We start from the raw sequence: 25,322 nt of genomic DNA, 5'->3' as shown, positions 1-25,322 counted from the left end.
TTAGAGCCCCACATCGGGCTCTGTGTGCTGACTGCGCAAATGGAACCTGCTTGGGATTCTCTCTCTCCCTCTCTGCCCCTCCCCCACTCGCGCTCTGTCTCTCTCAAAATAAATAAACTTAAAAAAAAAAACCTTTTCCAATAATCCAAGTGGTCAAAGCTGAATCCCTACACACTACTGGAAAATAGATGTCACGTCTTCCTTCTCAAGCTCTTTAGAAACAACTGTGTGAAATGTTGTATAGGATCTCTGGTATGTTAAAAAAATTATGAAAGCTTGTATCATTTAAATATTTATTCCTCTTGTATCTTTTTTTCCACCCTTTCCCCCTTTTCTTCTTTCCCTTTTCCTCCCTTCCTTTCTTCCAAGTATACCTAATTGAATTTGTGTAAGTTCAGTGTTTGTATGATGCTCTGTCCCTCCAACAATTTGTCTTCCAAAGCAGAGATTTGTGCCTTCCCTGCCCTTCCTCCCTCCAATTTTTATCTTGTCTCAAGATCTAGTTCCAGCCCCTAACTCACCACCCTCTTCCCTTCCTTTAACTTTCATTCCAGAGGTATGAACATATGAATGAATATAGTTCCCACCTAAATAACATGCCTGGGACTTGCCTTAATTTCTAGCATTCCTAAGATGGGTGTGTTCAAATCCCTCTGGAATCCTCACTTTCTCATATTATTGCATACAGTTGGGTACTCAGGGCTTAGTAAGATATGCCAGCCGGTTGAAGAGAAGAAGTCTTCTTTGGGTTCTTTGAGAACCGGTGTGGTAAGGTTAGTTGTTGACAGAGCTGGGTGTGAAAAGCAGGACACTTTAGGGGAGGTGGAAAGATGAAGGGCTCAGTGCACCAGGCTCCATGCAAGACCCTAGAGACCCAGTTATGAAAGGGACAGCACCTGCCCTAAGGAAATCACAGTCTAAAGGGGACCTAGGTAATTAAACAGGTGATTAAAATGCCTTAGAATAAGCTCTGTGCTAGAGGTGAGCTAGAGGTGGATTTTATGGAAACTAAAGGAACCAAAACTATCATGAGGAAATGAGGGAGGAGTCAGGAAGGCTTCCTGTAGGAGGCCTTAAATTTTAACTTATTTTTAACTTAAAAAATGCACAGGTAACATAGATTCACTGTTGCAAATCAGAGTGAATTTAGAAAGAACACTTCAGATAAACATAAACACCTTTTTGAAGATGTTCTAACTTGTGCCGTGTTGGAGGGAGTTGTGAGACCGAATGTATGATCACCCCCTTGTACACGGTGCTATCCCAGGAAGCCATGCTTGGTGACAAGCACCTGAAAATTCTGACCTAGTGCTGTGCTGAAATCAGTGCTCTGCAAAGAAGCAGGTCCCTGGAGATGCAAGAGGGGGAAGACTGGATCCCAGTCATAGGAGGAGCTCCCCTCCGTTCTCTGATGGTTGGCAACAAAAGTTACCCAACCAATGAAAACACTGAGGGGTCTTGCTGTTTGGGGTGTGGCTTGCGCCCCATGTGACTTTTCATTGCATGTATCCCGGAAGCATCAAAGCCCCGTGTCAGGCTCCGCCCTAGGTGTGGAGCCTGCTTAAGATTCTCTCTCTCTCTCTTTCTCTCTCTCTCCCTCTGCCCCTCCCCCACTCATTCTCTGTCCCTCTCCCTCTCTATCTCTCTCTCTCTCTCTCAAAATAAATATATTTTTAAAAAGTCTCCTTCCTGGTTGCACAGATCTGTCAAAAATTAGAAAATACTGAATTGTCCACTTAAAATAGGTGAATAGGTGAATGTGAATTATATCTCAATAAAGCTACTAAAAAAGGGAAAAGCCTCCCTCCTAATCTCTTACCCTTGTGCCTTGGCCACCCTGTTTGTTTTCCCAGAAACAAAAACTTTGACCAGTTTTCTTCTTCCAGAGATATAGAGATACAGAAATAGAGGCGTAGAAATATATACATATATTTCTTTCCTTTTTTTTTTTTTTTTTTTTTAAGCAGGAAAAGGTTGTACCTTCTCCCTCTTTTGAATACAAAACCCTTGAGAGACAGATAGAGTCCAGCTGCCAGGACAGTAGATGTACCTGCCGTGTGGCCATTGAAGGGAGGGGCAGGCAGGCACCAGAGCTGTAAGCTGGGTTACTAGGCAGGGTGAGCAGAGTTGAGGCTGTATTGATGTAAGGATGGAAGACAGAGGAAACCAGAGACTGCAAGGAAGCCTTTGCTTAGCTTGGAACCCAGGCTCCCTGGTCTTTTGCCACCATAAAAGGTGACCAACATATCCCAGTTTGCACAGGACTTTCTATTTTATTTTATTTTATTTTGTTTTATTTTATTTTATTATTTTTTAAAAAATTGTAATGTTTATTTATTTTTAAGAGAGAGAGAGACAGACAGAACATGAGCAGGAGAGGGGCAGAGAGAGAGGGAGACACAGAATCTGAAGCAGGCTCCAGGCTCTGAGCCATCAGCATGGAGCCCGATGTGGGGCTCAAACCCACGAACCATGAGATCATGACGTGAGCCGAAGTCAACGCTTAACTGACTGAGCCACCCAGGTGCCCCTTATTTTATTATTATTTTTTAAATGTTTGTTTGTTTTGAGAGAGAGAGAGAGAGAGAGGGAGGGAGGGAGGGAGGAGGCAAGTAGGGGAGGGGCAGAGAGAGAGGGTGAAAGAGAGAATCCCAAGCAGGCTCCACACTGTCAGCACAGAGCCCAATGTGGGGCTCGATCTCATGAATCGTGAGATCATGATCTGAGCCAAGATCAAGAGTCAGATGCTTAACCAACAAAGTCACCCAGGCACCCCAGGACTTTCTGTGTTAAAACAGGAAGTCCCAACTCCCAGAAAATCCCCCAGTCCCAGAATATTAAATCATCCTGGTAAGTTGATTCCCCTTCTTTTCTCCCCAGGAAATGGTGAGTTTTATTTTATCTTTTCTAGGTAGAGGCTTGATTTGTTCTTGAATGTCCCAGGGTGGAGAAAGGGTAGGAGGAAGCACAGAATGTAGAGGTCTATTCCGTGTAATCTTCTCCCTCATTCTCATCTCCACCATCAACAGAGACAGCAGCAACAGAGACAACAGAGACAGCAGAACTGAACTTGGAGGCCAGATTTTCTTCAAGTTTCTTTGGCTCAGGTGCAGATCGGGGAACTCGATCCATTTTGCCGTCTTTCCTATGTGACTCCTTCCAGTGGTCTTTCTTCCCTCATCTCCTGAACCACAGCTGGAGTTCCCACTTTGACCTTTCGGGACATTCACCTCATGTACTTCAAGTTCATCTTTCCATGGTGGTCTTTTCTCAGATGGTTGAGCAGGAACCCCCCCCCCCCCCAGTAGGGGATTGCTGCGGCGTCTGAGCTCTGAGATGGAGCAGGAGGGCTAGAACTTCACTGCATTCGAACATTCTGCTTCCAGAGGCTGTTCAGGTTTGGGAGGTTTCGAAGTTGGAGAGTGACAGTCTTCCTCTTGATTGTTTTCTAGAGACTTCTCATGCTCTGTTCTTTGTGCATGTCTGCCAAATGGGGCTAAGTTCCCAGTCCATGATGACTCACTTCCTGTCCTCAACCGTTCCCCTTCTTGAGTTTCTTCACCTTGCCATCTTGGAATCTCTCCCAAGGCTGACATTCTAGTTTTGCTTCATCCAGCTGACATTCCTCTGTTCCTTCTCTCTCCTGCCCCTTCTGTAGCCACTCTTCCACTTCTCTAGCACCTATGTCGACAGGCTTTGCCATCCCATAGGCTGTTCAAATGGACTGTGCGCTGCTGGCAGAGGAATTAGCCTCCTTGGAAGTATCCCACGGCCGTTGACTCAGATTGTTGGGGGGACCTGTGTGCCTAAAGGCATCATGCTTATAACTATCCTGAGACCAATAATCTCTGGAGCCCCATGACCCATCATCTCCTCTGTCATATCTGTTTTCATAGCGGTCCCTTCTTCCTCAGTGGATATCATCCCTATGGTGCCAACTACCAAATGCTCTTCTGTCCTGCCTATCCTGGAATCATAGCTTCCGTCATAGTCTCCGGTGCTTCCGTCGTCATAGTGATACAGTGATGCCAGCCCCTTATCAATCCATATCCTGGTGCCGGCCATGACGGTACCACATCCCAATGCCCATCACAATACTGGCCTGCATCATAACAGTCCTGACATTTGTCTCCAAAGCTATCATCACCTCTTCTAGGCAGATTGTCATCAAAGCTGTCTGTTGCAAGATGGGCCCTCCAGTGTGTATCTGTTTTGTCAGAATCCTGATTTCTGTCTCCACCCCAAAAATGGCCATTCCTGTTTTTAGCCTGCGTTTGAGCAGCGACATCCCCTCAGATTCTCCTGTTACATAGAGACTCTTCATTTGAGGCTCAGGGCACTGAGCAAGGAATTCAAACTCAGGTTCTCAAACTTAGCATAACCAAAATCTCTGAACCTCTCTGGGTTCACATGGTAAAGGTACAGCAGCAGTGATATCGAATCCTCCAAAGAATTCCTTAATGGAGTCTTCTGTCACAGCACAGGGCAAGTTCCCTAGAAAAACAGTGCAGGTGGCAATTTGGGAAGATGGGCCTGCTTGATATTGGGTTCCTGAGCAGCCCTTGGAGCAGTGGGCAGATAGAATGGTCAATTGGAGGAATCCTATACATATGGTCATCATGACTGTGTCGAGTGGTTGAAATATCTCCTTCCGGGTTATCTGTCTCCTCAGCCCAGCCGACTGGTCTGGGGACATAGGTGCTTCCTCCACCAGTTCCCCATCTTCGGCCACAAAGTCTGTTAAGGAGACAGTCTTCTCCTTCTTACTCTTTTTTTTGCTGGGGCTGTCACATTGGGAGAGGGAGAGCGATTGGCCCATTTATGATTATGAAATGCCCCCCTTTCTTTTTTAGTAATCTTTCGTGCCTTAAACTTGTCATTACCATAGACTGGGAGAAAACACTTGCAAAAGATATACCTAAGAAATGACTGTTATCCAAAATATACAGAGAACTCTTAAACTCGACAAAGAGAAAAAGAATAACCCAATAAAAAAATAGGCAAAAGACCTGAACAAACACCTCACTAAAGAAGATATACAGGGGTGCCTGGGTGGCTCGGGTGGCTGAGTATCCAACTTTGGCTCAGGTCATGATCTCACGGTTCATGGGTTGGAGCCTCGCATCGGCTCTCTGCTGTCAGTGTGGATCCTGCTTTCGGATCCTCTGTCCCCCTTCTCTCTGCACCTCCCACGCTTTTGCTCTCTCTCAAAAATAAATAAACATTAAAAAAAAAAGAAGATATATAGATGGCAAAGTAAGCATATAAAAACGTGCTCAAGGGGCACCTGGGTGGCGCAGTCGGTTAAGCGTCCGACTTCAGCCAGGTCACGATCTCGCGGTCCGTGAGTTCGAGCCCCGCGTCAGGCTCTGGGCTGATGGCTCAGAGCCTGGAGACTGTTTCCGATTCTGTGTCTCCCTCTCTCTCTGCCCCTCCCCAATTCATGCTCTGTCTCTCTCTGTCCCAAAAATAAATAAAAACGTTGAAAAAAAAATTAAAAAAAAAAAACGTGCTCAAATTATGTGTCATTAGGGAAACGCAAATTAAAATGAGATACCATTATATACCTATTAGAATAGCTAAAATGTAAAACAATGACAATACCAAATTCTGGCAAGGGTGAGGAAGCAGAACAACAGAAACTCTAAACCGTTGCTGGTGGGAATATAAAACGGTACAGCCACTTTGGACGACAGTTTGTTCGTTTCTTACAAAACTAAATAAACTCTTACCTTTTACCCAGTGGAGTTGAAAACTTATGCCCACACAAGAACTTGCACATGGATGTTAACAGCAGCTTTGTTAATGACTGCCAAAACCTACATGCAACCAAGATGTCCTTCGGTAGATGAATGGATAAATAAACTGTGGTCCATCCAGACAATGGAATATTATTCAGCACGAAAAAAGAAGCGAACTATTTATCGAACCATGAAATGACACGGAGGAAACAACAGCATGTAGGATATTAATCATAATTATTTTCATAGCTGATAGATTTTTTGTTCAAATGCTAAACCCTGTGTACGAATAATTGTAGGAGCTCTATATGTTTTCCTTCTCCAGAGATCATTTAACTTCCTCCTGGCAGAAAGAATAGGGGCAGGTCACCCTAATCCAATAAGGGTATATAGTATTTTGAGGCTACTTTTTTAAGGCAAGGTATTTCCACTTTATCTTTATTTCCATCTGCAGACTGTCCAGAGTCTCTGCTGGAGGTGTTTTTCAGAGTTCCCACTTCTTGCTGGGCTTTGGCTTCTGTTTTTTGACTCCCTAAGCCTGATGAGACCATTTCACTTGTCAGCCTATTATCTCCTTCTTTCTGCTCAGGCTTTTGATACCTTACCTGCATGGTGCATGGCTAAGGAACCAGCAAATGCCTTGGTGGGAAAAGGGGGTGGAATATTAACTCACTTTTCAATAATTCTCTTTTCTCTGAAATCTGAGCCCTTCCAATCCTGGCTCTCTTGTTAGCCCTGAACTCCACGTTGTGTTCTGCCTTGAGACTCCTAAAAGCTCCCTAAGATGCGCCTCTCTGCTTGGGTCTAGGTCCTGCACTTTTTGCTTATAATTTCAGCAAATGTCTCAGGGGGGAATGATGGAGAATGTCACTCTGATCTCATATTTTCTTTCTTTCCTATTCTTAGCCCTTTGAGTCCTAGATGCCTTGGTTGCTTTCTGATACCTTCAAAGGTTTTTGTTTTTTTTTTTTTTAATCTAATTTACCATCATTCTCAGTGAGAGATGTGGTCTAAAACCAGCTCTTAGATCAGAGCTGGAAGCATTTGACCAAATACTGATAGCTAAGATACAGTTTTCAGTCTGGCCCACTCATAAAATTATATGTGGTATGAGGATTTGATTCTCCCATCATTTTTCTTTATTTGAACCATGTAGAACACTTGCTCTTAGAGGATACTATGTTTTTTTGGGTTTTATTTGACAGGAATGAATTATATATATATATGTATATATATGTACATATATATATGTATATATATATATATACATATATATATATATATATAATTCATTCCTGTCAAATAAATATATATATATATATGCAACTTACTTTTTCTCTGTTGCTTATAACAATTAAAATAGTATTACTTGGTGCCAATTCAATAAACACAAATGTGGGGTGCCTGGGTGGCTCAGGTGGTTAAGTGTCTGCCTCTTGAATTCAGCTCAGAGAGAATTCCAAACAGGCTCTGCACTGTCAGCATGGAGCCCAACGTGGGACTGGATCCCACGAACCATGAGATCATGACCTGAAGCCAAAGTCAAGAGTTCAACGCTTTACCGACTAAGCCATTCAGGCGCCCCTCCTTTTTCTCCTTAAGAGTTTAGCCTCTGAAAATCTGAGACTCACCTTTTTTTTAGAGGAAAGGCATGTATAACTGGACACTGGACATATATACACACACACAGCCCATATACATTTGCATGTGTGGGTATATACGTAGGGATTTGTTTCTGCGTTTATGTGCACATGCCTGCAGATCCCACTTTTGGAAAGATCTCCAAGGGGACCAGAAACGATCGTTTATATCTGTCCAGGACTGGACTGAACTGTGTAAATTCAGGAGTTGATAATTATCAGTTACTATCCCGCTGAAGCCTCAACGCATTTCTTTAGACTCAGTCACTCAGATAAGGGAACTCATGGTGGGTGTGGTAGAATAAAGCATGGTCTCAAATCTTCTCTGCCTTGCGGTAGTTAATACACATCTCCACTCTAGTGGTGGCCTCTTGGTATATGGCTATGCTGCTTCTCTGCCCTTTGACTTTGCACTTGGCAGCGTGGCATACTTTGGGTCCAGGGATGTTAGCAGACATATAAAAGCAGAGGTCTGAAATATACATGTGTGGTGTTCTTCTTTACTGCTAAGTAGCGTTTCATCACAAGGCGGGAACTGCAACTTGTTTATCCATTCACTAGTTGATAGACATTTTCAGTGTTTCCAGTTTGGGAAATTAATGAGGAACCCGGCTAAACATTCACATAGAGGTCTTTGTGTGAACAAATGTTTTCATTTCTTTTGGGTAAAAACCTAGGAATGGACTGTTAAGTCTTTTGGTGAGTGTATGTCTAATTGTGTAAAAAGTGGCCAAAGTGTTTCCAAAATAGTTCACCATTTTTGCCTTCAGACCAGCCACGATGAGGGGTCCAGTTCCTCTACACCATCACCAGCACTTGATACTTTTTTTCCAAATAGTATTTTTCCTAACAGATACGGAGTGATATCTACATTGTGTGTATTGCTTTGAAGCAATTGTTCATGCTAGATTCAGGCACAGATCTAATTGATGACTCTCATGCACAGCACTTGTGGTAGATTGGGTTTTTGCTCTCTGAAATCTTGTACCCATGCCCTTTGTCAGTGACTTTGCAGTTTCTCTCACAAGAGGCATATTTTCCTGCCTCATTGATACTGGGCCTGGCCATATGCTTGCCTTAGCCAATGGAATGCGAGTGGAAGTGCCAGTACTGCAGTCCTATTTTTTGTTTTTGAAAGAGAGGTGCGGGGGTGGGGGGGAGGAGAATGCAAGCAGGGGAGAAGGGCAGAGGGAGAGAGAGAGAGAATCCCACGAAGGCTCCATGCTCAGTGTGGAGCCTAATAATGTAGGACTCGATCCCATGACCCTGGGATTATAACCTGAGCTGAAATCAAGAGTTGTGTACTCAACCAACTAAGCCACCCATGTGCCCAACAGTACTGCAGTTCTGACTCCAGTTTTTTTTTTTAAGTTCACTTATTTATTTTGAGAGAGAGAAAGCATGAGTGGGGTTGGGGCAGAGAGAGAGAGAGAGAGAGAGAGAAAGAGAATTCTGACACAGCACAGAGCTTGAGGTGGGTCTCGAACCCACAAACCCTGAGATCATGACCGGAGCCAAAATCAAGCATTGGACACTCAACGAACTGAGCCACCAAAGCGCCCCCTGACTCCAGTTTTAAGAGGCCCTGTAATGTCCACTCATCTCTCTTGTGTTTCTGCCATGGCCAGAAGAAAAACGTGTTCTGGCTAGATCAAACCCCCAGGTGAAGGGCATGAGTTCCATATGAGTATAAATGTTTCACAAGCACAAAATCAAAAGACGCTCAAAATCATTAGCCATCAGGGAAATGCAAACCAAAAACACAATGAAATACCACAGCATACTCACAAGAAAAGCAAAAATTAAAAGACTGACAACATCAAGTGTTATTAAGGATATGGAACAACTTGGGAGTCTCGCATGCCACCGGTAGGAGTATAAAGTGAAATCACGGTGGAATAAGTTTGGTTTATTGGACATTTACACATCTTCTTTGCTTTTAAGTTTATTTATTTATTTTGAGAGAGAGTGAGAACGGGAGAGGAGCAGAGAGAAAGGGGGGGGAGAGAATCCCAAGCAGACTCCGCATTGTCAGCACAGAGCCCGATGCTGGGCTAGATCTCACGAATCGCGAGCAGAAACCAAGAGTCGGTCGCTTAACCAACTGAGCCACCCAGGCAGCCCTGGACATTGACACATCTTCCCTAGTGAAATTGCTAGTCAAAGCATTTGCAAAGAGAAGAATTTATATGGGTAGGCACCCAACAGAGTTTGCCACACAGTGAACTATACAGTGCTATATCAGTTGACTATTGCCATAATAATGCTGTGTAAGAGACCATCCCAAAACGCAATGGCTTAAAACAAAAATTTATACTCTCACATCCTTCACTCGGGGATTGATTGATCTAGCCAGAGCACGAATACTGTTTGGCAGATTCTTATCAACTTCACATACATCAACGACATGAGCCAATATTCCATTTCTAGGCATTTACTAAAGAGAAATAAAAACTACACCTATGTACACAGAGACATGCATGTTCATAGCAGTTTTATTTTCAGTAGCCCCAAATTGGAAATCTCCCAATGTTACAATATGCAATGGAATACTACTCAGCAATAAAAATGAATACAATGTTGCTACATGCAAGAACATGCCTGACTTTGAAAACATCACGCTGAGTGAAAGAAGCCAGACACAAAAAGAGTATATACTGTACAATTACATTAAAAATTGTAGAAAGTCTACGGTGACAGAAGACAGATCATTGATTACCTGCAGCCTGGGGTGGAAGAAGGACCCTGTGAGGAGACACGAGGAAGTTCTCAGGCAAGGTGGGAATGTTCGGTTATCTTGACTGGCGTATACACCTGTTGAAACTTACCCAAGCAGGCACTTTCCATAAGTACACATATTATACTTTGATGAAGTGGGTTACCAATTCTCTCCTTCATCCTCACTAGCAGAACCCCAGTTTTGTTCAGAGTGCCAGTAGGATTCTTTGTGGCTCCAGATGACGATTTGACATGGTCCTGGCCTGGGAAAGGTAAGCAGAAGTCCCTCAGTGGGGCTTTTAGGAAAGCTCTGGACAGAGGGCAAATTCAGGCAGCACCAGATACAGGCTTCTCTGCTAACAGACTGAGCCTCGGATTCTAAATCGCTGGCCTGCCTTGCTCACCTTCTAGACCATGCTCAGTTTTAGAATGTCAATTCTGAACTGGGCAACCCCAGGCTACGATACTTAAGCACACCAGCTTCCTTTTGTGGCTCAGACTTATTGATCAGCTATCCTTCCTGGTCCCAAATATTCTTACACTTCCCTGAGGAACTCACACTTATAGGCCAAGGTTCCCAGGCAGCTACCATGACTCTCCATGCTCTCCCCCAACTGGCAGCTGTTCTCTTCCCTCCTTCAAGTGATTTTCCTAGTCAGCTGACCATGACTCATGATCATGACTCTTCTTTTTCCAAAATGGAAATATTTCCATGGGTTTTTTTTTTTTTTTCTGAGTATAAAGCTTGACCCTCCTTCCTGGCATTTTCCACCACTGTGCTCTTCTGTCTGTGCCTTTTCATCTTGGCACTTATCTTGTTTTCATCATATAAATATATGTGTGATTATTAAAATAGTGGCTGTCCCCCTAACCAGATAAATGTTAAGCTTCAGAAGGGAGGGACCATGCCTATTTTGCTCACACCCTTACTCCCATGATACTCCCTGAATAGTAATGAAGAAGTGAAGGAACAAAACTTCCACATCAATTGCAGGTGGCAAGCAGACTCCTAACTCATTAGCTTGGATTACTGTTCATGCCATGATCATTTTTTGAAAAAGCTAAAAAACCATGAAGATAAGGTTCACTAACATATATACACTAGCTAATTTCAAATGGGCCATTACAAGTAGTCAATGATCATTTTTCATCTCAAGTTAATTTTTTCACACCTTCCTCACTTTGGCAAGAGATTTTATTTCCTGTTTTGTTGAGTAAACCATGGTCAGCTAGTTTGAACTCTCTCATCTGTTTTCTTTTTCAAAGTACGTTATTCTTTAGGGGTATTTCTTCACCTTTCACCATGGAAGGCATACCTTTGCTTCCCCTGATACTCTGGGATCTTGCTTCCTTAATGACTCCCTTCTATCTACAGCAACTACAATCTCTTCCTGTCCATTTGTCTCTTTCCCTTCTATTGAATGAATTCATTCATTCATTCAATAAATATTTTTTAAACATTTACTAAACACCTTGCATTGTTTTAGGCTCTATTTAGGAATATATCAAAGAGCAAATCCTCATTAGAACTTACAGAGAAGTGGAAGGAGACAGATGATAAGCAAAACAGATATATCAATGATAGTCCTGGGGTGCCTGGGTGGCTCAGTCAGTTAAGCGTCCAACTCTTTGTTCCCACTCAGGTCATGATCTCTCAGTTTCATGAGTTCGAGCCCCACATCGGGCTCTGTGCTGGTGGCATGAAGCCTGCTTGGGATTCTCTCTCTCCCTCTCTCTCTCTGCCCTTCAACCACCCATGCTGTCTCTGTCTCTCTCAAAAATAAATAAACTTAAAAAAAGATGACAGTATTTAAGGTCTAAGGAGAGAAATAAATCAGGGGAGGAGTTTAGGAAGTGACCTGTGGGAGGGGTTTCAATATTTAAAAGGGTGGTCCAGAGAGGCTTCACTGGGAAGGTAACAGAGCCTTGAAAGAAGTGAAGGAACAAGTCTTTTGAGCATCTGAGTGTTAGGGGCTGAAGTGTGTACCTTCCCCCATTTCCAAATTCCTATGATGCCCTTGCCCCCAGTACCTCTGAACGTAACTGTATTTGGAGATACGGCCTTTAATGAGGTGATTCAGATAAAATGAGGCCTAATGAGGGTCATAACCTGGCCTGTGGGGCAGGAAAACCAGTGAAAAGTGTTTTACACAGGAAACACTGAGTTACTGGGTTAAATACAGATGATGAGATGATGAGATGTCCTTTTAAGTTAGCAATGATGGCTTCAGTGAGAGCAGTTTTGGTGGACTGGAGCTTGAAAGCCTGACTGTAGTGTGTTTGGGAGGAAGAGAAGAATTGAAGACAAGATGTTTAGAACGCTGGAGAGTTCTGCTGTATTGAAGAGCAAGGAAGTGTGGCAGGAGGTGGAAGAGGAAGTGGGGCTTTTTGTTTGTTTTGCTTTAGGACGGAAGAAATTAGAGAATGTTTGTATGCCAATATTTTTCAAAAGAACTTCAGAGTTTTGATGAGGCAATAGCCTCCCAGCTACAGCCTCCCAGCTACCTTCCTCATCTTTGATGTTACTCTTTTGAATACACTGCTGATGGACGCATCTTACCGTTTCAATCTGCTCAAAAATTTTCAGGGTCTCTTTAACTGCCGTATGAAAAGGTCCATCGCCTGAGATGAACATTCAAATTTTCTCCAGTTTGACCTTTTGCAGTCTTATCTTTCTTCGTCAGAGCCCTATAAACGAGGTACAAAGCATGCCAGACCAGGGTCAGAAGGCTTGGATTAAAGTCATCGTTTCGCAAGTAGTAGGTGTGTGACTTTAGACAAATTAGTCGCCGCATAGGGCCTGGACTCCTTCTCCTTTGTAACAAGGAAGGGGGCGTGTCAGGAAGACTGGATCCTCTATAGGCCGGCATCTCTAGCAGGCAGGAATTCTCAGCACCATCACGACCACAAGCACGATACTCTGCTGAGCCCGTCCTGCCCCTTCCACTTCTGGGGACCACACGTCTTGTACCGCCACTCATTTTCCCTACTTCGCTTTTGCTTTTCCAAACAGACCAGGCTTTAGAAGAGCCACAGTGGCAGCTCCTTTAAGGTCGGCCGCCTCCCGGCCACCAGGGACTCGCTTCCCACTCTTCCTTTCACTTGGGACCATCCTCTCCACAGTCAGAATCCGCCACGTATTAAGTGCCGCTTCCAACCAATCAAGAAGAAGTTATCTCAGACCTTTGAGGAGCATCCACTTCTACCAATGATCTTCAAGTCTGCTCTAGCGCCTCATTTTGAGGGGCAAGGCCAACCACAGCGATGGCCAATCTGCTCCGGGGAAATGTATTCCGGGTACCGAGGGGCCTACCAATCAAGTAAGAAGATTGCGGGAAGGGCCGTTTCTCATTGGTAACCGCGTCCGGGAGGGGGCCGGGCGCCGGAAGACGGCAGTACGATTTGATTGGTAGGCGTGATGTTGACATCCGGGAAAAGCCCACCTTCTCCGACAGGACAAACCTAGGTCTCCAGAGTGGCGGTGGCCGCAGCCAATCAGAGAAGAGACGCGCCGAAAGTTTGTTCAATGGGCGATGACTGAGGGAGGTTGTCACTCGGGTGGCGGTGGCGGAGGCCGGGCTAAGACGTGGCCGGGCCAGCTCCACTCGGCAGCCCAGACGGTCGGGGAGGCGGCGGGGTCCCTAGCGCGTCCTGGTCCTGGTCAGGGGCTTTTAGCACCGGGAGAAGCAGGCGCCGGCGGCTGCACCTCCATGTCCCCGCGCGGGGTGGGACGCTGATGGAGCGCGCCACCCGCCCGGGGCCGCTCGTGCGGGCGCTGCTGCTGCTGCAGCTGCTGCTGGGGCTCGCGGCTGGCACGGTGGCCGCAGGGCGCGCCCCCGACCTCCCCGCGCCGAAGGTGGAGGCGGCATTCGGCCTGGGCGCCGCGGCCGCTCCCACTTCAGCAGCGCGGGTGCCGGCTGCGGGGGCCGTGGCTGCGGCCGAGGTGACGGTGGAGGACGCCGAAGCAGTGCCGGCGGCCGCGGTCGAGCAGGAGCCGCGGGAGCCGGAGCCCGACGACGAGGCCGAGCTACAGCCGCGAGGCAGGTGAGCGGCGCGGGCTGAGCGCCCTGGCCGGCGACCCGGGAGTCCACTTGTTTACGCATGCGCTTCGCGGAGGCTGTGGGGTCCGTGGTTCCCCCCTCGGCAGTGGCCTCTAGCACACGGAGAGGTGCGGTGACCCGGGGGGGAGGGGTGAGCGCAGAGCCACGTTCCCATCCCCCCGGCCAGCGACTGGCCTCTCCCCCGTCCTCGCTTACGGGCAAATGCAGCATCCTCGAAGGTGTCTGGGGGATGCTCAGGGAATGGAGCGCAAAGGTGGGAAAGAAACAGCACTCTCCCTCTTTCATTGTTTTCGAACTTGATTCGTGTTGCAGGGACTCCCTCCCCTTTTTTGTCTTCTGTGGATCACCCCAGTATCCTTGCTGGGGTGATAGCTGTTCGGGGAAAGGACTTTACAAAGAGGTTTCTGTAATTCCCTTTAAACACACCCCTGTAGTGGCTGGCCCCTGGACCAGGGGATGAGGTTAATGTTGCTCTAATTGAGATCTGCAGAACATCTGCATCAGATCACCTGGGATGCTGCTTAACTGTACATATTTTTAGGCCCCACCCCAGTTGTACCAAATTAGACTTTCTTGGGCTAAGAACCTGGAATCTGCAGGTTTAACAAGCACTCCAGGCAACTCTTGCACGCACCAAAGTTTAAGAGCTGTGGGTAGGTCTTGAATTTTGGCAGTTCTTTGATATTTAGAGGGTTTAAGAGATGTAAACATTTAAGATACGGTTGTCTTGGTTGATTTGCTTAGCCTCCTTAAAAATGTTACATTAGGCTACATCTTTTTAAACACTTTTCAAAGACTGGACACAAATGTAAGACATTTTAATAGTAACTTATTTTGCAGGCAGCTAATGTCAGCACAGGTGGGGGAAAAAGTGATGTCCCCTCTAACAAACCGAGTGATAGAAGGAGCATTAGGTAAATTAAACCAGAGAGGGCAAGGAACTGTATTAGAAAGTATTGTAAGCTTGTAATATAGCAATTACTAGATCCTAACAAGTTAGATTTCATTTTCAGTTAAATATCAGAACCTCAATCTATACGCCTGGGATAGTACCACAATTTTCTGGGCACTATTGGAACATTTGTATGTAGATTTTTTTCCTTTTAAATAGCAAACATTTGACAAAATTTTCATAGATTTTGCTAATTAACTTTCCTGGAAGAGTGTTTTTGTTTTCCTTAAACTTCTGAGGTATCTGGTCAAAGTAAGTTACATGAAGTAAAGTAGATGTTTCATTTTTCTTAGGTACGGGTCCACTGCAGCAGGTGCTTACTGGCACTGACAGCCCCCAGGATGCCCTGGGGTTAACAGGGGTCAGAGGCAGATAGTCCTTGTCTTCCAGGAGGTGCGTGTCGTCTAGCAGTGAGGATTAGATGAGGAGACCTGTAATGACATTACAGAACAGAAGGAGTGCCCCGAGTGTCCCACAGTTTTTGTGATGTTCAGTGGGTGGAGTTTTGGGGGTGAAGTAGGTAAAAAGCTCAGAAAAGGCCATGGCAGAGTGAATTGGTTTGTGAAATGTGAGTAGGATCATGGTGAACAAACACTGGACTTGAAACAGGAAGAGGCACAGAAGCTGGAAAGGATGTTTAGGGAACGTTTTTGTCTGTATATCTGTGTGTGTGTGTGTGTGTGTGTGTGTGTGTGTGTGTGTGTGTGTGTTTGTGTCCTGTGTGTATGAGGGAGATACAGACATGCACATACGATGTGTGCTGGGTGGAGAGTTGTGGAAGATGAGGCTAGAACAATAGGTTGGGACCAGATTGTGTATGTAGAGTCTAACACTAGTAATGTCGTCATGCCCTGGGAGCATGTTAGAAATACGAATCAGGCACCATCCGGATCCACTGAAGGAGGATCTGGGTTTTGACATGATCGCCATATGGTTCCCATGCACATTACAGTTGGAGAAGTGTGTAGAGTATCTTGAATGCCAGGTCTGTTTAAGTTTGTTGTTAAGTGGATATAGAACAGAGGGGAGAGATTTGAGAGATTTGAGACAGAATCTTGGTTCCTGGCAAATGAATTGATTTCCTCCTCCCTGGGCACCCCTGTCCACAGACTGAGTTGAGACGGGGTGGTCAGAAGATGGGGGTACCTGTGGGGAAGTGGGGAAATTGAGGAGAGCAGGGAAGAAAAGGTAAGGGGCACGGTGTTGAGGCATGGTGACTTGGAGGTACAGGCAGGCCACCCAGAAGGAGTAATTTGGGAAGCAGCTAAAAATGATGGCCTGTAGTTGGAGAGAAATCAGAGTACAGAGTTGAAGCTGTAAGAAAGAGGAGGCTCGTGATAAACCTCAAGACATGCCTTACATCTGGGGCGCCTGAGTGGCTCAGTTGGTTATGGGTCCAACCTCGGCTCAGGTCATGATCTCACAGTTTGTGAGTTCAAGCCCCACGTCGGACCCTATGTTGACAGCTCAGGGTCTTGGAGCCTGCTTCGGAATCTGTGTCTCCCTCTTTCTCTCTGCCCCTCCCCCTGCTTGCTCTCTCTCTCTCTCTCTCAAATAAATAAACATTGAAAAAAAAAAAAAGAAATGCCTTATATTTTAGAGAAGATGAGCCAGCAGAGGAGACAAATCGCACGCGTTGGGTTGGAGGTGTAGGGTGAGGACTGAGAAGAATGAGGGATTTGGTGGTAAGCACGCGTAAAGAATTTAAGTCAAGCAACAGAGTGCTCAGATTGCAAGATGGTAAGGATTCATCTATGGTGTTCAGCCCCACTCCCTCCTTCCTGCACTGCTCAGCTTGACCGCAGGCAAGTTCTAGGAGTGGTTATCCGTTCAGAGGAGGGAGCCTGTAGAGACAGGTTGAGGAAGAAAGGAATAGAGGAGGAGACGGAAGTCGTTGGAGAGGATCTACTTGGCAAACAGGAGGACCACTTCTTTCTCAGACACAAGGAGAGTGAAAATAGAGGAGTTTTGCCTGGCAGAGAGTAAGTGATCTTGGGCAAACAGAATCTTCTAGGAAGAGATAGGCCCGTGGTTAGGGGTTTTCCTGGTAGCTTGAGATAGTGTGGAAAGTTGGAGAAGCCTTGGATAAGTAAATTGATAGAGTCAACAAAAGAGACATATGCCAGGTTTATAAAACTTCTTCCTAAGTGCTCTTTAAAAAAGTGAAAAACCAGACAATATCGGCGTTGCATAATAATAGACCAATATCCTGTTTATTTAAAGGAGGAGGAACAGATTTGAATTAACCAAGCGTTTATTACAAACAGCTGTGAAGAAGAAGTATGGTACTTGCAAAACTGTTTTAAAAAGAGGGAGGTGGGGAATTAAGGTTGTTATTTTTGCTTGTTGTCTTTTGATGCCCAAGAAGCAATATGAGACCCACAGGTTCATTTTTTTTTCTCTTGGTGGAGTTTTCATTGGTTTTATCCAAACTGCTTACTCCACATCTCAAGAGCATGTAGATGAGTAAATAAACTTTTTTTTCTTTAAAAAGTAGCCAAAACATTTTTAATGTTTTATTTATTTTTTGATAGAGCCTAAGCAGGGGAGGGGCAGGGAGAGAGGGGGACAGAGGATCCAAAGCGAGCTCTAAACTGACAGGCTGACAGCAGTGAGCCCAAAGGGGGGCTCAAACTCACAAACTGCAAGATCATGACCTGAGCCGAAGTCCCGAAGTCAGATGCTCAACCCACTGAGCCACCCAGGCGCCCTGAGGATACTCTTCTTTATTTGAACTCAGAAGCCTTTACACACTGAGGCATTTTGCAGAAAGGGCCTGGGTTTTCATCAGCTGCTGTGAGCTGTGACTCCAGCATGCTTCTTCTTTTCCTAAATACTGCCTGGGAACTTCATCTGTTTTTTTCCTTTTTGTAAGAGAGGAGCTGCTTCTGGACATTTTTACTACAAAATATGATAAAATACAAAGAGGAGAACTTGTAGGTTACAGAACTAAATGTAAGGGGGGGGAATTAATTTTATTTTTTTTATATTTCACCCTTTTCCATTTGTAAATGGCCATTTTGATTAAAAATGGCTCCTAGAACAAAGCAGAAAGAGCGTGTCCAAAAATGTTCTAATCTCATAGAGAAAGGATATCCGGTACTCATGTTGTCTATAACATTGAAAACTTAAATGGTATTCTTTAAGGTTTAGCTGATGTGGCAAAGCTATGAAGTATAGCAGGTGATTTTTGACATCGTTTGTTTTGATTTGGGGCAGGGCTAGTCCTGTGGTATGTTTAAATAAAGGAGGTTTGATTTGAAGATTTACTTAGTAGGTGAGGACTAAGAAGTACAGTCTAATTAGTACTAGTTTGTGTTTGGACAAGAACCTATGCTTTCTTGAATAAGAGCATATGTTTAGGTGAAGATTCCTGGCTACATTAAAGCAGATTTAACCAAATTGCATTTTTATTTATTTATTTATTTATTTATTTATTTATTTATTTATTTTTAATGTTTATTTTTGAGAGAGAGAGAGAAAGAGAGAGAGTGTGAGTGGGGAAGGGGCAGAAAGAGAGCGGGAAACACAGAATCCGAAGCAGGCTCCAGGCTCTGAGCTGTTAGCACAGAGCCTGATGCGGGGCTCGAACTCACAAACTGAGATCATGACCTAAGCCAAAGTCAGACGCTTAACTGACTGAGCCACCCAGGTGCCCCTTTGTTTTTTTGTTTTTTTTTAAAAATTGTTTTTAATGTTTATTTATTTTTGAGAGAGAGAGAGACAGACAGACAGAGCGTGAGTGGGGAAGGGGCAGAAAGAGCCAAATTGCATCTTTAATTTTGTAGAGTTTTTTTTTCCCCTCTCCCTTCCCTCAAAGAAAGGAAATGTGCAATTTAAAAATGCAGTTGTTAATGTAGAAACTATTCACTCAATATAATGTTCTCCTGTCACCTGCTTCTCTTTCGCATGGGAAATGTCTACAGGTAGTAAGCCTCCTTTAAAATTATTGTATGAAAGAATTTAGCATCTACTTACCAGACTCTGATAAACTTAATTGTAAATAGGCAGGTATTCTGGGTGTCTGAAGTCAGAGCAAACGGTTTTTCAAAATTGGATATTCATTGTGGCGTAAGGTCATTTCTGCTCAGTTGAGGGCAAATCAGAGCAATAACAGGATAGACGGCATCTTGATGAAATTTCTGGAATGAGTAAAAGCTGCACATTATAGTAATATAGTAGTTGCTATTTATGAAAACTTATCGTTAACAGAACGATAGAGTTTAAAAACCTAAATTCATGCTTCTGTCCAAAACCTCTTGTTTGGTGCATGACCTTATGCAAGTCACATCTTTCTCAGCTTCTGTTTTGTGTTTCTTTTATATGTATAATAGTGGCTGCCCTGCGAAGATGTTTCATTCAACAAACATTGCATTTCATGTAGGGGCCAGGCACTGTTAGGGCCCACGGGCAGCTCAGCTTGCCTGTAAGCCCCAGCTGTGACAGGGGGATCATTGTGTTGAAGAATTAACTACACTAGAATGGATAGTGAGTGATATAAGAGTAGTTTGAGAATAAAGCCAATGGGGATATCGAGTGTGTGACTCCTTGAATGTGAAGTGTCAAGGCCACTCTAGGCTGCAAAGCCCAGAGCAGTGATTCCCAAGCCAGGGCTCCTGGATCTCCAAGTCAGGTTTCTTGGCTTTGAACTAGAATTGTATCAAACTTAAGATAGTAATCTTAGCTATGACTTTTAACAAATGTTCAGTATTTTGTAATTTTTTTTTAACGTTTATTTATTTTTGAGACAGAGAGAGACAGAGCATGAACGGGGGAGGGGCAGAGAGAGAGGGAGACACAGAATCGGAAGCAGGCTCCAGGCTCTGAGCCATCAGCCCAGAGCCCGACGCGGGGCTCGAACTCACGGACCGCGAGATCGTGACCTGAGCTGAAGTCGGACGCTTAACCGACTGAGCCACCCAGGCGCCCCAAGAAATGTTCAGTATTTTGGTTGGTACTTAAGTATTTCCTCTACAAATGGGGGAGTTTATTAGAAATGATGTTTATTGTGCAAATGAAATCATTTAAGATGCAAGATAAAGAATAAAAGGGAACTTTGTTGAAAAGTTTAGAACTGCGTACGCGTGCGTGTGTGTGCGTGCATGCACATGGCAGTGGGATGGGGGGTTATGCCTGATTATGAAAGGCTGTATGTGCTATACCAAGCAGTGTGGCCTTTATTCGGTGAGCACAGGGAGCTTCAGGACTTTATCAGATCTCTATTATAGAAACAAAACTGTTGGAACTGCACAGGGGAGAGAAACCTGAGGCAGGAAAATATGTCAGAAAGGCTTTTGAAGGTGTTCTGATGACAAGTGAGAATCGGTTCTGGGACAAGGGCATCGGTAATGAAGAAGAAGACGACGATTTAAAAGCTTCAGAAATAGAATCAATAGTACCTGACTGTTGTCTAAATGTAGAACGTAAGGGAGAAGGTAGACATGATGTCTCATGTAAGTGTTAAGTGACAAGGCAAATGGAGAAGGATGTGGGAGAGAAGATTCATCTGAACACTTTGTGGCGATAACGGGTGCGCCCTGCTGGAAATGGAACTAGAGCAGGTAGAGAGACGGTGGATGGTAAATACCATATAGGTTTGGGAGCCCTCATGTTCCACGTGAAGTCAAAGCCATGGGCGTTGGCTAAAGCTAGAACTCCATGGCCTGCTTGCTGGAGATTGGGAGCACCAGGAATGATGGGGTAGAGGGAAGTGGCCTTGTGGAAGCCAGGGAAAGAGAAGGTCCAGAATCAAGACCCGGCCTTCAGCTGCTGCTGCAGGACAGACTTGATGAGGAGAATGGGTCTGGCATTAGGAGGAAATTGTTGGAAACCTCTCTTAAGAGTACCTTCCAAGTGGGACACCTGGGTGGCTTAGTCGGTTGAGCATCCAACTTTAGCTCAGGTCATGATATCACGGTTCATGAGTTCGAGCCCTGCGTCAGGCTCTGTGCTGACAGCTCAGGGCCTGGAGCCTGCTTCAGATTCTGTGTCTCCCTCTCTCTCTGCTCCTCCCCTGCTCACACTCTGTCTCTCTCTCTCAAAAAGAAATAAAGATTAAAAAAAAAAAAAAAAAAAGAGTGGCTTCCAAGGATTGGGTGATGCATAAGAGAACAGTGCTTGCTGTTGAATCCTCCAAGCAAATGCCTTTGTAAACTAAAGCAAGGTGTAAGTGAGGGATAGAAGTTTCAAGAGAATTAATTGACAGAGTTGATCAATAGACCTTCTTCATCCATGTCATAGGTTAGTTTTTTATGCTAAGGAAATAGCCCTTTGAGAGAAGTCAGTGTTTGCCAAACTGGCCTTATAGCAAGACTCAACCTGGGGTGCTTGTCAAGCTATAGCTCCCAAGCCCTCTGGGGATGGGACCCATGAATGTTTAATGGCTTTTATTTTTTTTTTTTTCAACGTTTATTTATTTTTGGGACAGAGAGAGACAGAGCATGAACGGGGGAGGGGCAGAGAGAGAGGGAGACACAGAATCGGAAACAGGCTCCAGGCTCCGAGCCATCAGCCCAGAGCCTGACACGGGGCTCGAACTCACGGACCGCGAGATCGTGACCTGGCTGAAGTCGGACGCTCAACCGACTGCGCCACCCAGGCGCCCCTGTTTAATGGCTTTTAACAAGCACCCCCAGATTATTTTTATGATCACGCAAGTCTGAGTTATTCTGAACTGGTGAAATAGCTGTATCTTACCTGTGAAAAAGCAAGTGGAATGAAGCTGAGAGCAGAAGAGCAGAGCCATGGGGATGTGCACAAAGCTCCCGTTCCTAAAAAGAAGAAGAAGAAAAAGCTCCAGTTCTTCCCACAGGAAATGCTGCATCTGCAGTTCCCTTCAATTCTTGAATAAGTTAAGGGGTTATCATTCTTGTTCATAGAAACCTGCAAGTAGCACGAGTGAATTGTGGGGAGATAAAATGGCTTTATATTCTCCCTATTTGGGGAGGATATTCATTTTGCAGCTCTGATTGATGTTTGTTCTAAATGCTTACTGCTGTTCTCTGATTATCGTGCGTTCAGCATTATCTGTCTACTGGATGCTTTTCTCAATCGATAGTATATGGGTGAGCATCTCTCTCTTAGAATGTGATTAGATACAATAGTCCAAAGGATAGCATCTCTTTTTTGCCCCGTAGCGCTACTCAATTTCAGCCACAGCAGAAGGGATACTTGCTTCCAGAGACATGCTTGGGAAGGAGCCCATAGTTAATGTTATGGCTAGCGGGTTGCAGATGAGCGGATGAAGGACTGTGTGTGTGTGTGTGTGTGTGTGTGTGTGTGTGTGTGTGTGTTGACACTTAACAGAGTTGGTAGGGGATTTACTGTTATTTCTATCAAGCAGGTTAAAATAATTAAGGGTACTGCATTCACATAGAAGAAACAGATTACATTAAATATCAAAAGGCAGTTAGGAAAGTGATATACTTATTTGTTCCTGCCCACAGGTTTGTAGTTCTTCTAATTATTGCCCAAATTTACACTTCTTCTCGGATACAGTATATAATCTGAAAATATCTTGTTTTAAAAAAAAAACAGAATCAGGGCACCTGGGTGGCTCAGTCAGTTAAGCGTCTGACTTAAGTTCAGGCCATGATCTCGCCATTCCCAAGTTCGAGCCCCACGTCCGGCTCTGTGCTGACAGCTCAGAGCCTGGAACCTGTTTCGGATTCTGTGTCTCCCTCTCTCTCTCCCCCTCCCCTGCTCCATCTCCATCTCTCTCTCTCTCTCTCTCTCTCTCTCTCTCTCAAAAATAAATAAACAAAAAATTAAAAAAATTTTTAAAAACAGAATCTTTGACTCAGTTAAAATGCACCTCATATGATAGGTTTTCAGTGAAAGAACAGTTAGATGTTAAACTCCAAGTGACTTCTTAAAGTGTATTTTTATATCCACCTAAGATACACATATGCATATTTTATTGTTGGGTTTTTCTTTGTTTTGAAGATGAGACCTAGAATTTTACCATTCTTCTCTATATACCTCTAGCCCAAATACCTACATACTCAAAAAATAAAGGTTTTTGTTGCTGTTGTTGTTAAAGTAGAATGTCAGGGGTGGTAAACAATGTTGGTTCTGAACTTTAAAAATAGTGTCTGAAGTGTTCCAGTGGTCTCCTTAATTTTTCATGGGTTAACACTGTTTGCTTATACTAAGTTTTGTTTAAATTAGAGTGGCTTTCATTCCGCTATTTATTTGTGTTTAATGATTACTGAACAGAATTAGACATTTCTACAATGGCACTAGGAACGAGGTAACTTGGCTGTGAACCTTGGAATGCTGGCTTAATGATAGATTCTCTTGCTTTTATTTGTAAATTGGCACATCTAAGGTATGGATTTTTTATACCCTTCATTATAAAATAATATTCTTCCTCGTAGTATCCATCTCTCCCCCAGTTCCCAACAGATCTCTTTCAAAAGCAGGGTAATGTGTGGGGAGGGGAGTTAAGTTGTTCTCTTTCTTTTGGTTAGTTATCTAAAGTCACTAGCGTTCGTAATGCAGCAAAAATCTTTATTTTCATAAATTAGATTATGAGTTACCATTTGGAAAATTCAAAATGAGAATTGGTGTATAGTTTGGGAAATAAATTAACAATTTTATTTATCCACTTGATACATTTATTCATTTGATAAACAATTAAGTGCTTTGAAAGGTTTCCAACGAGTTGAACTCTTCTGTCATGGTCAACTTCTAGCTTCACTTTGATTTTGTATGCTTTGTACTTCAAGTGAAATAGAAGAGAAGAAGTTTGTATTTATAATCCTAAAGTGGAACATAACTATCTGTAGGTGGAATTTGCATGGCCTTTGAAGCAGACAAACATACCTAACAAATTCCTAAAACAAGTGTACAACACAGTCTTTCATTGGACAAATATTTATTGAAGACCAGTTCTGGATCTGGGAGTGTATGTTCCAGACAGAAGGAACAGTAGCTGCAAAGGCCCTGAGGGAAAATCAGGATGAGTTTGAGGAATCGGGGTAGTCATTCCGGGGGTACCGATTTTGGATGTGCGAACTTTGAGAAGCCTGTAAGACCACCTGAATCTGGCAGGCAGTTAGACATGTAAGTCCAGAGTTCAGGGACAGATACAAACTTGGGAATTGCCGGCATATAGATGGTATTTTAAGCTATGAGGCTGGATGAGACCATCAGATGAAGTACATGGGGGTAGAGAACACTTTAAGAGCTAGAAGAGATGAGAAAGAACCAGAACGCGAAACCGAGGAAGAGTAGCGTACAACTAAGAAAAAAAATCAGATCTTAGAAGCCGCATGAAGAGTGCGTTTCACGAAGGGCAAGGAGAAGGCACTGGTCGGGTGCTGCTAGAGGGTCAAGTGAACGGAGACCTGACCATGGGGTTTTTAGTATGAAGGTTTTTAATGACCCCAACAAGAATCTTTGAAGTGGAGCGGCAGAGGCAAAATGTTGATTAGGAATAATTTAAGACAGAAAAAGGGGAGAGGATTTGGAGAGAGAATATAGAAGAACTCTTTCAAGGAGTTTTGTTCCAGAGGCAGGCAAGGAGTGGATGGAAGCTAGAGAGGAGAAAGGGTTCATTTTGTTTAACTGGTTTCATTTTTAAGTGGGGGGAAATAATACCAGGTTTGAATGCTGACAAGGATGCTCTGGTAGAGGGGGAATGACTGATGTAAGAACAAGACAGGAGATGTGAGGACTGGCAAATAGAGATCTGTTTTCTAAACAGAAACGTCGGTAGTGGGTGGAACCATGAATGAACAGTTCACCTGCAGTGATAGCAGGGTAGGTAGAATTCTTGGGTCCCTTGCTGATAAACTGAGAGATGTGATGGTGGGATTTCTTTTGATTATATCTGTCCCCGAGATGCCTGAGCTTGGAAGAGCTAGTGTTAGAAGTTGAGGAGGAGAAATGACATTGTCAACCTAGGACAGTGGGTGAGTATACAGACCAGAGTAGTGTGCTGTGATGGCAGAGCATCATTAATAGCCCCTTCCACGTTGGTGGTCGTGATTAAAGTGAGCCCAGTCAGCATGGTTATGTTTTTCTTTGGCCACATTCAACTGCACGGAAGCGAGTGAGAAAATGCAAAACGTTGGATTTAACCAGGGTCGAAGTTCTGCCAGTCAAGTGTGACAAGTGAGAGGGGACAGGGAGTAGAGGTGGGGGGAGCTAGGAAGCTACGAAGTGCTTAAAATGAAGGACTATGGAATTTACACTGGGTAAGAAA

General features: G+C 44.2%; 1 protein-coding gene, 1 long non-coding RNA gene and 1 pseudogene across 2 annotated transcripts in view; 1 reads left to right on the top strand and 2 right to left on the bottom strand.

Moving 5' to 3' along the window:
• Window positions 1–2,732: 2,732 nt before the first annotated feature.
• LOC124503103 (eukaryotic translation initiation factor 4B-like) lies at window positions 2,733–4,989 on the bottom strand (annotated as a pseudogene).
• Window positions 4,990–9,858: 4,869 nt separating this feature from the next.
• LOC124503106 (uncharacterized) lies at window positions 9,859–13,269 on the bottom strand. The gene is made up of 2 exons (XR_006960111.1): window positions 12,660–13,269; window positions 9,859–10,362 (listed from the first exon to the last, which is right to left on the bottom strand). It is a non-coding gene; the product is annotated as an uncharacterized LOC124503106 (long non-coding RNA).
• A 382-nt stretch (window positions 13,270–13,651) lies between these two features.
• EIF2AK3 (eukaryotic translation initiation factor 2 alpha kinase 3) overlaps window positions 13,652–25,322 on the top strand; it is a 69,713-nt gene continuing 58,042 nt past the window's right edge. The window contains exon 1 of the mRNA XM_047067728.1: window positions 13,652–14,143. Within this exon, the coding sequence (XP_046923684.1) occupies window positions 13,836–14,143 (308 nt within the window). The 5' untranslated portion in view covers window positions 13,652–13,835. The remainder of the gene's footprint in view (window positions 14,144–25,322) is intronic.

The sequence above is a fragment of the Lynx rufus genome, unplaced genomic scaffold (assembly GCF_022079265.1).
Source record: "Lynx rufus isolate CCGP_SWC_20201006 ecotype Redwood Valley unplaced genomic scaffold, mLynRuf1.p SCAF_8, whole genome shotgun sequence".
Lineage (NCBI taxonomy): Eukaryota > Metazoa > Chordata > Mammalia > Carnivora > Felidae > Lynx > Lynx rufus.
This window is presented reverse-complemented; position numbering and strand designations above follow the sequence as displayed.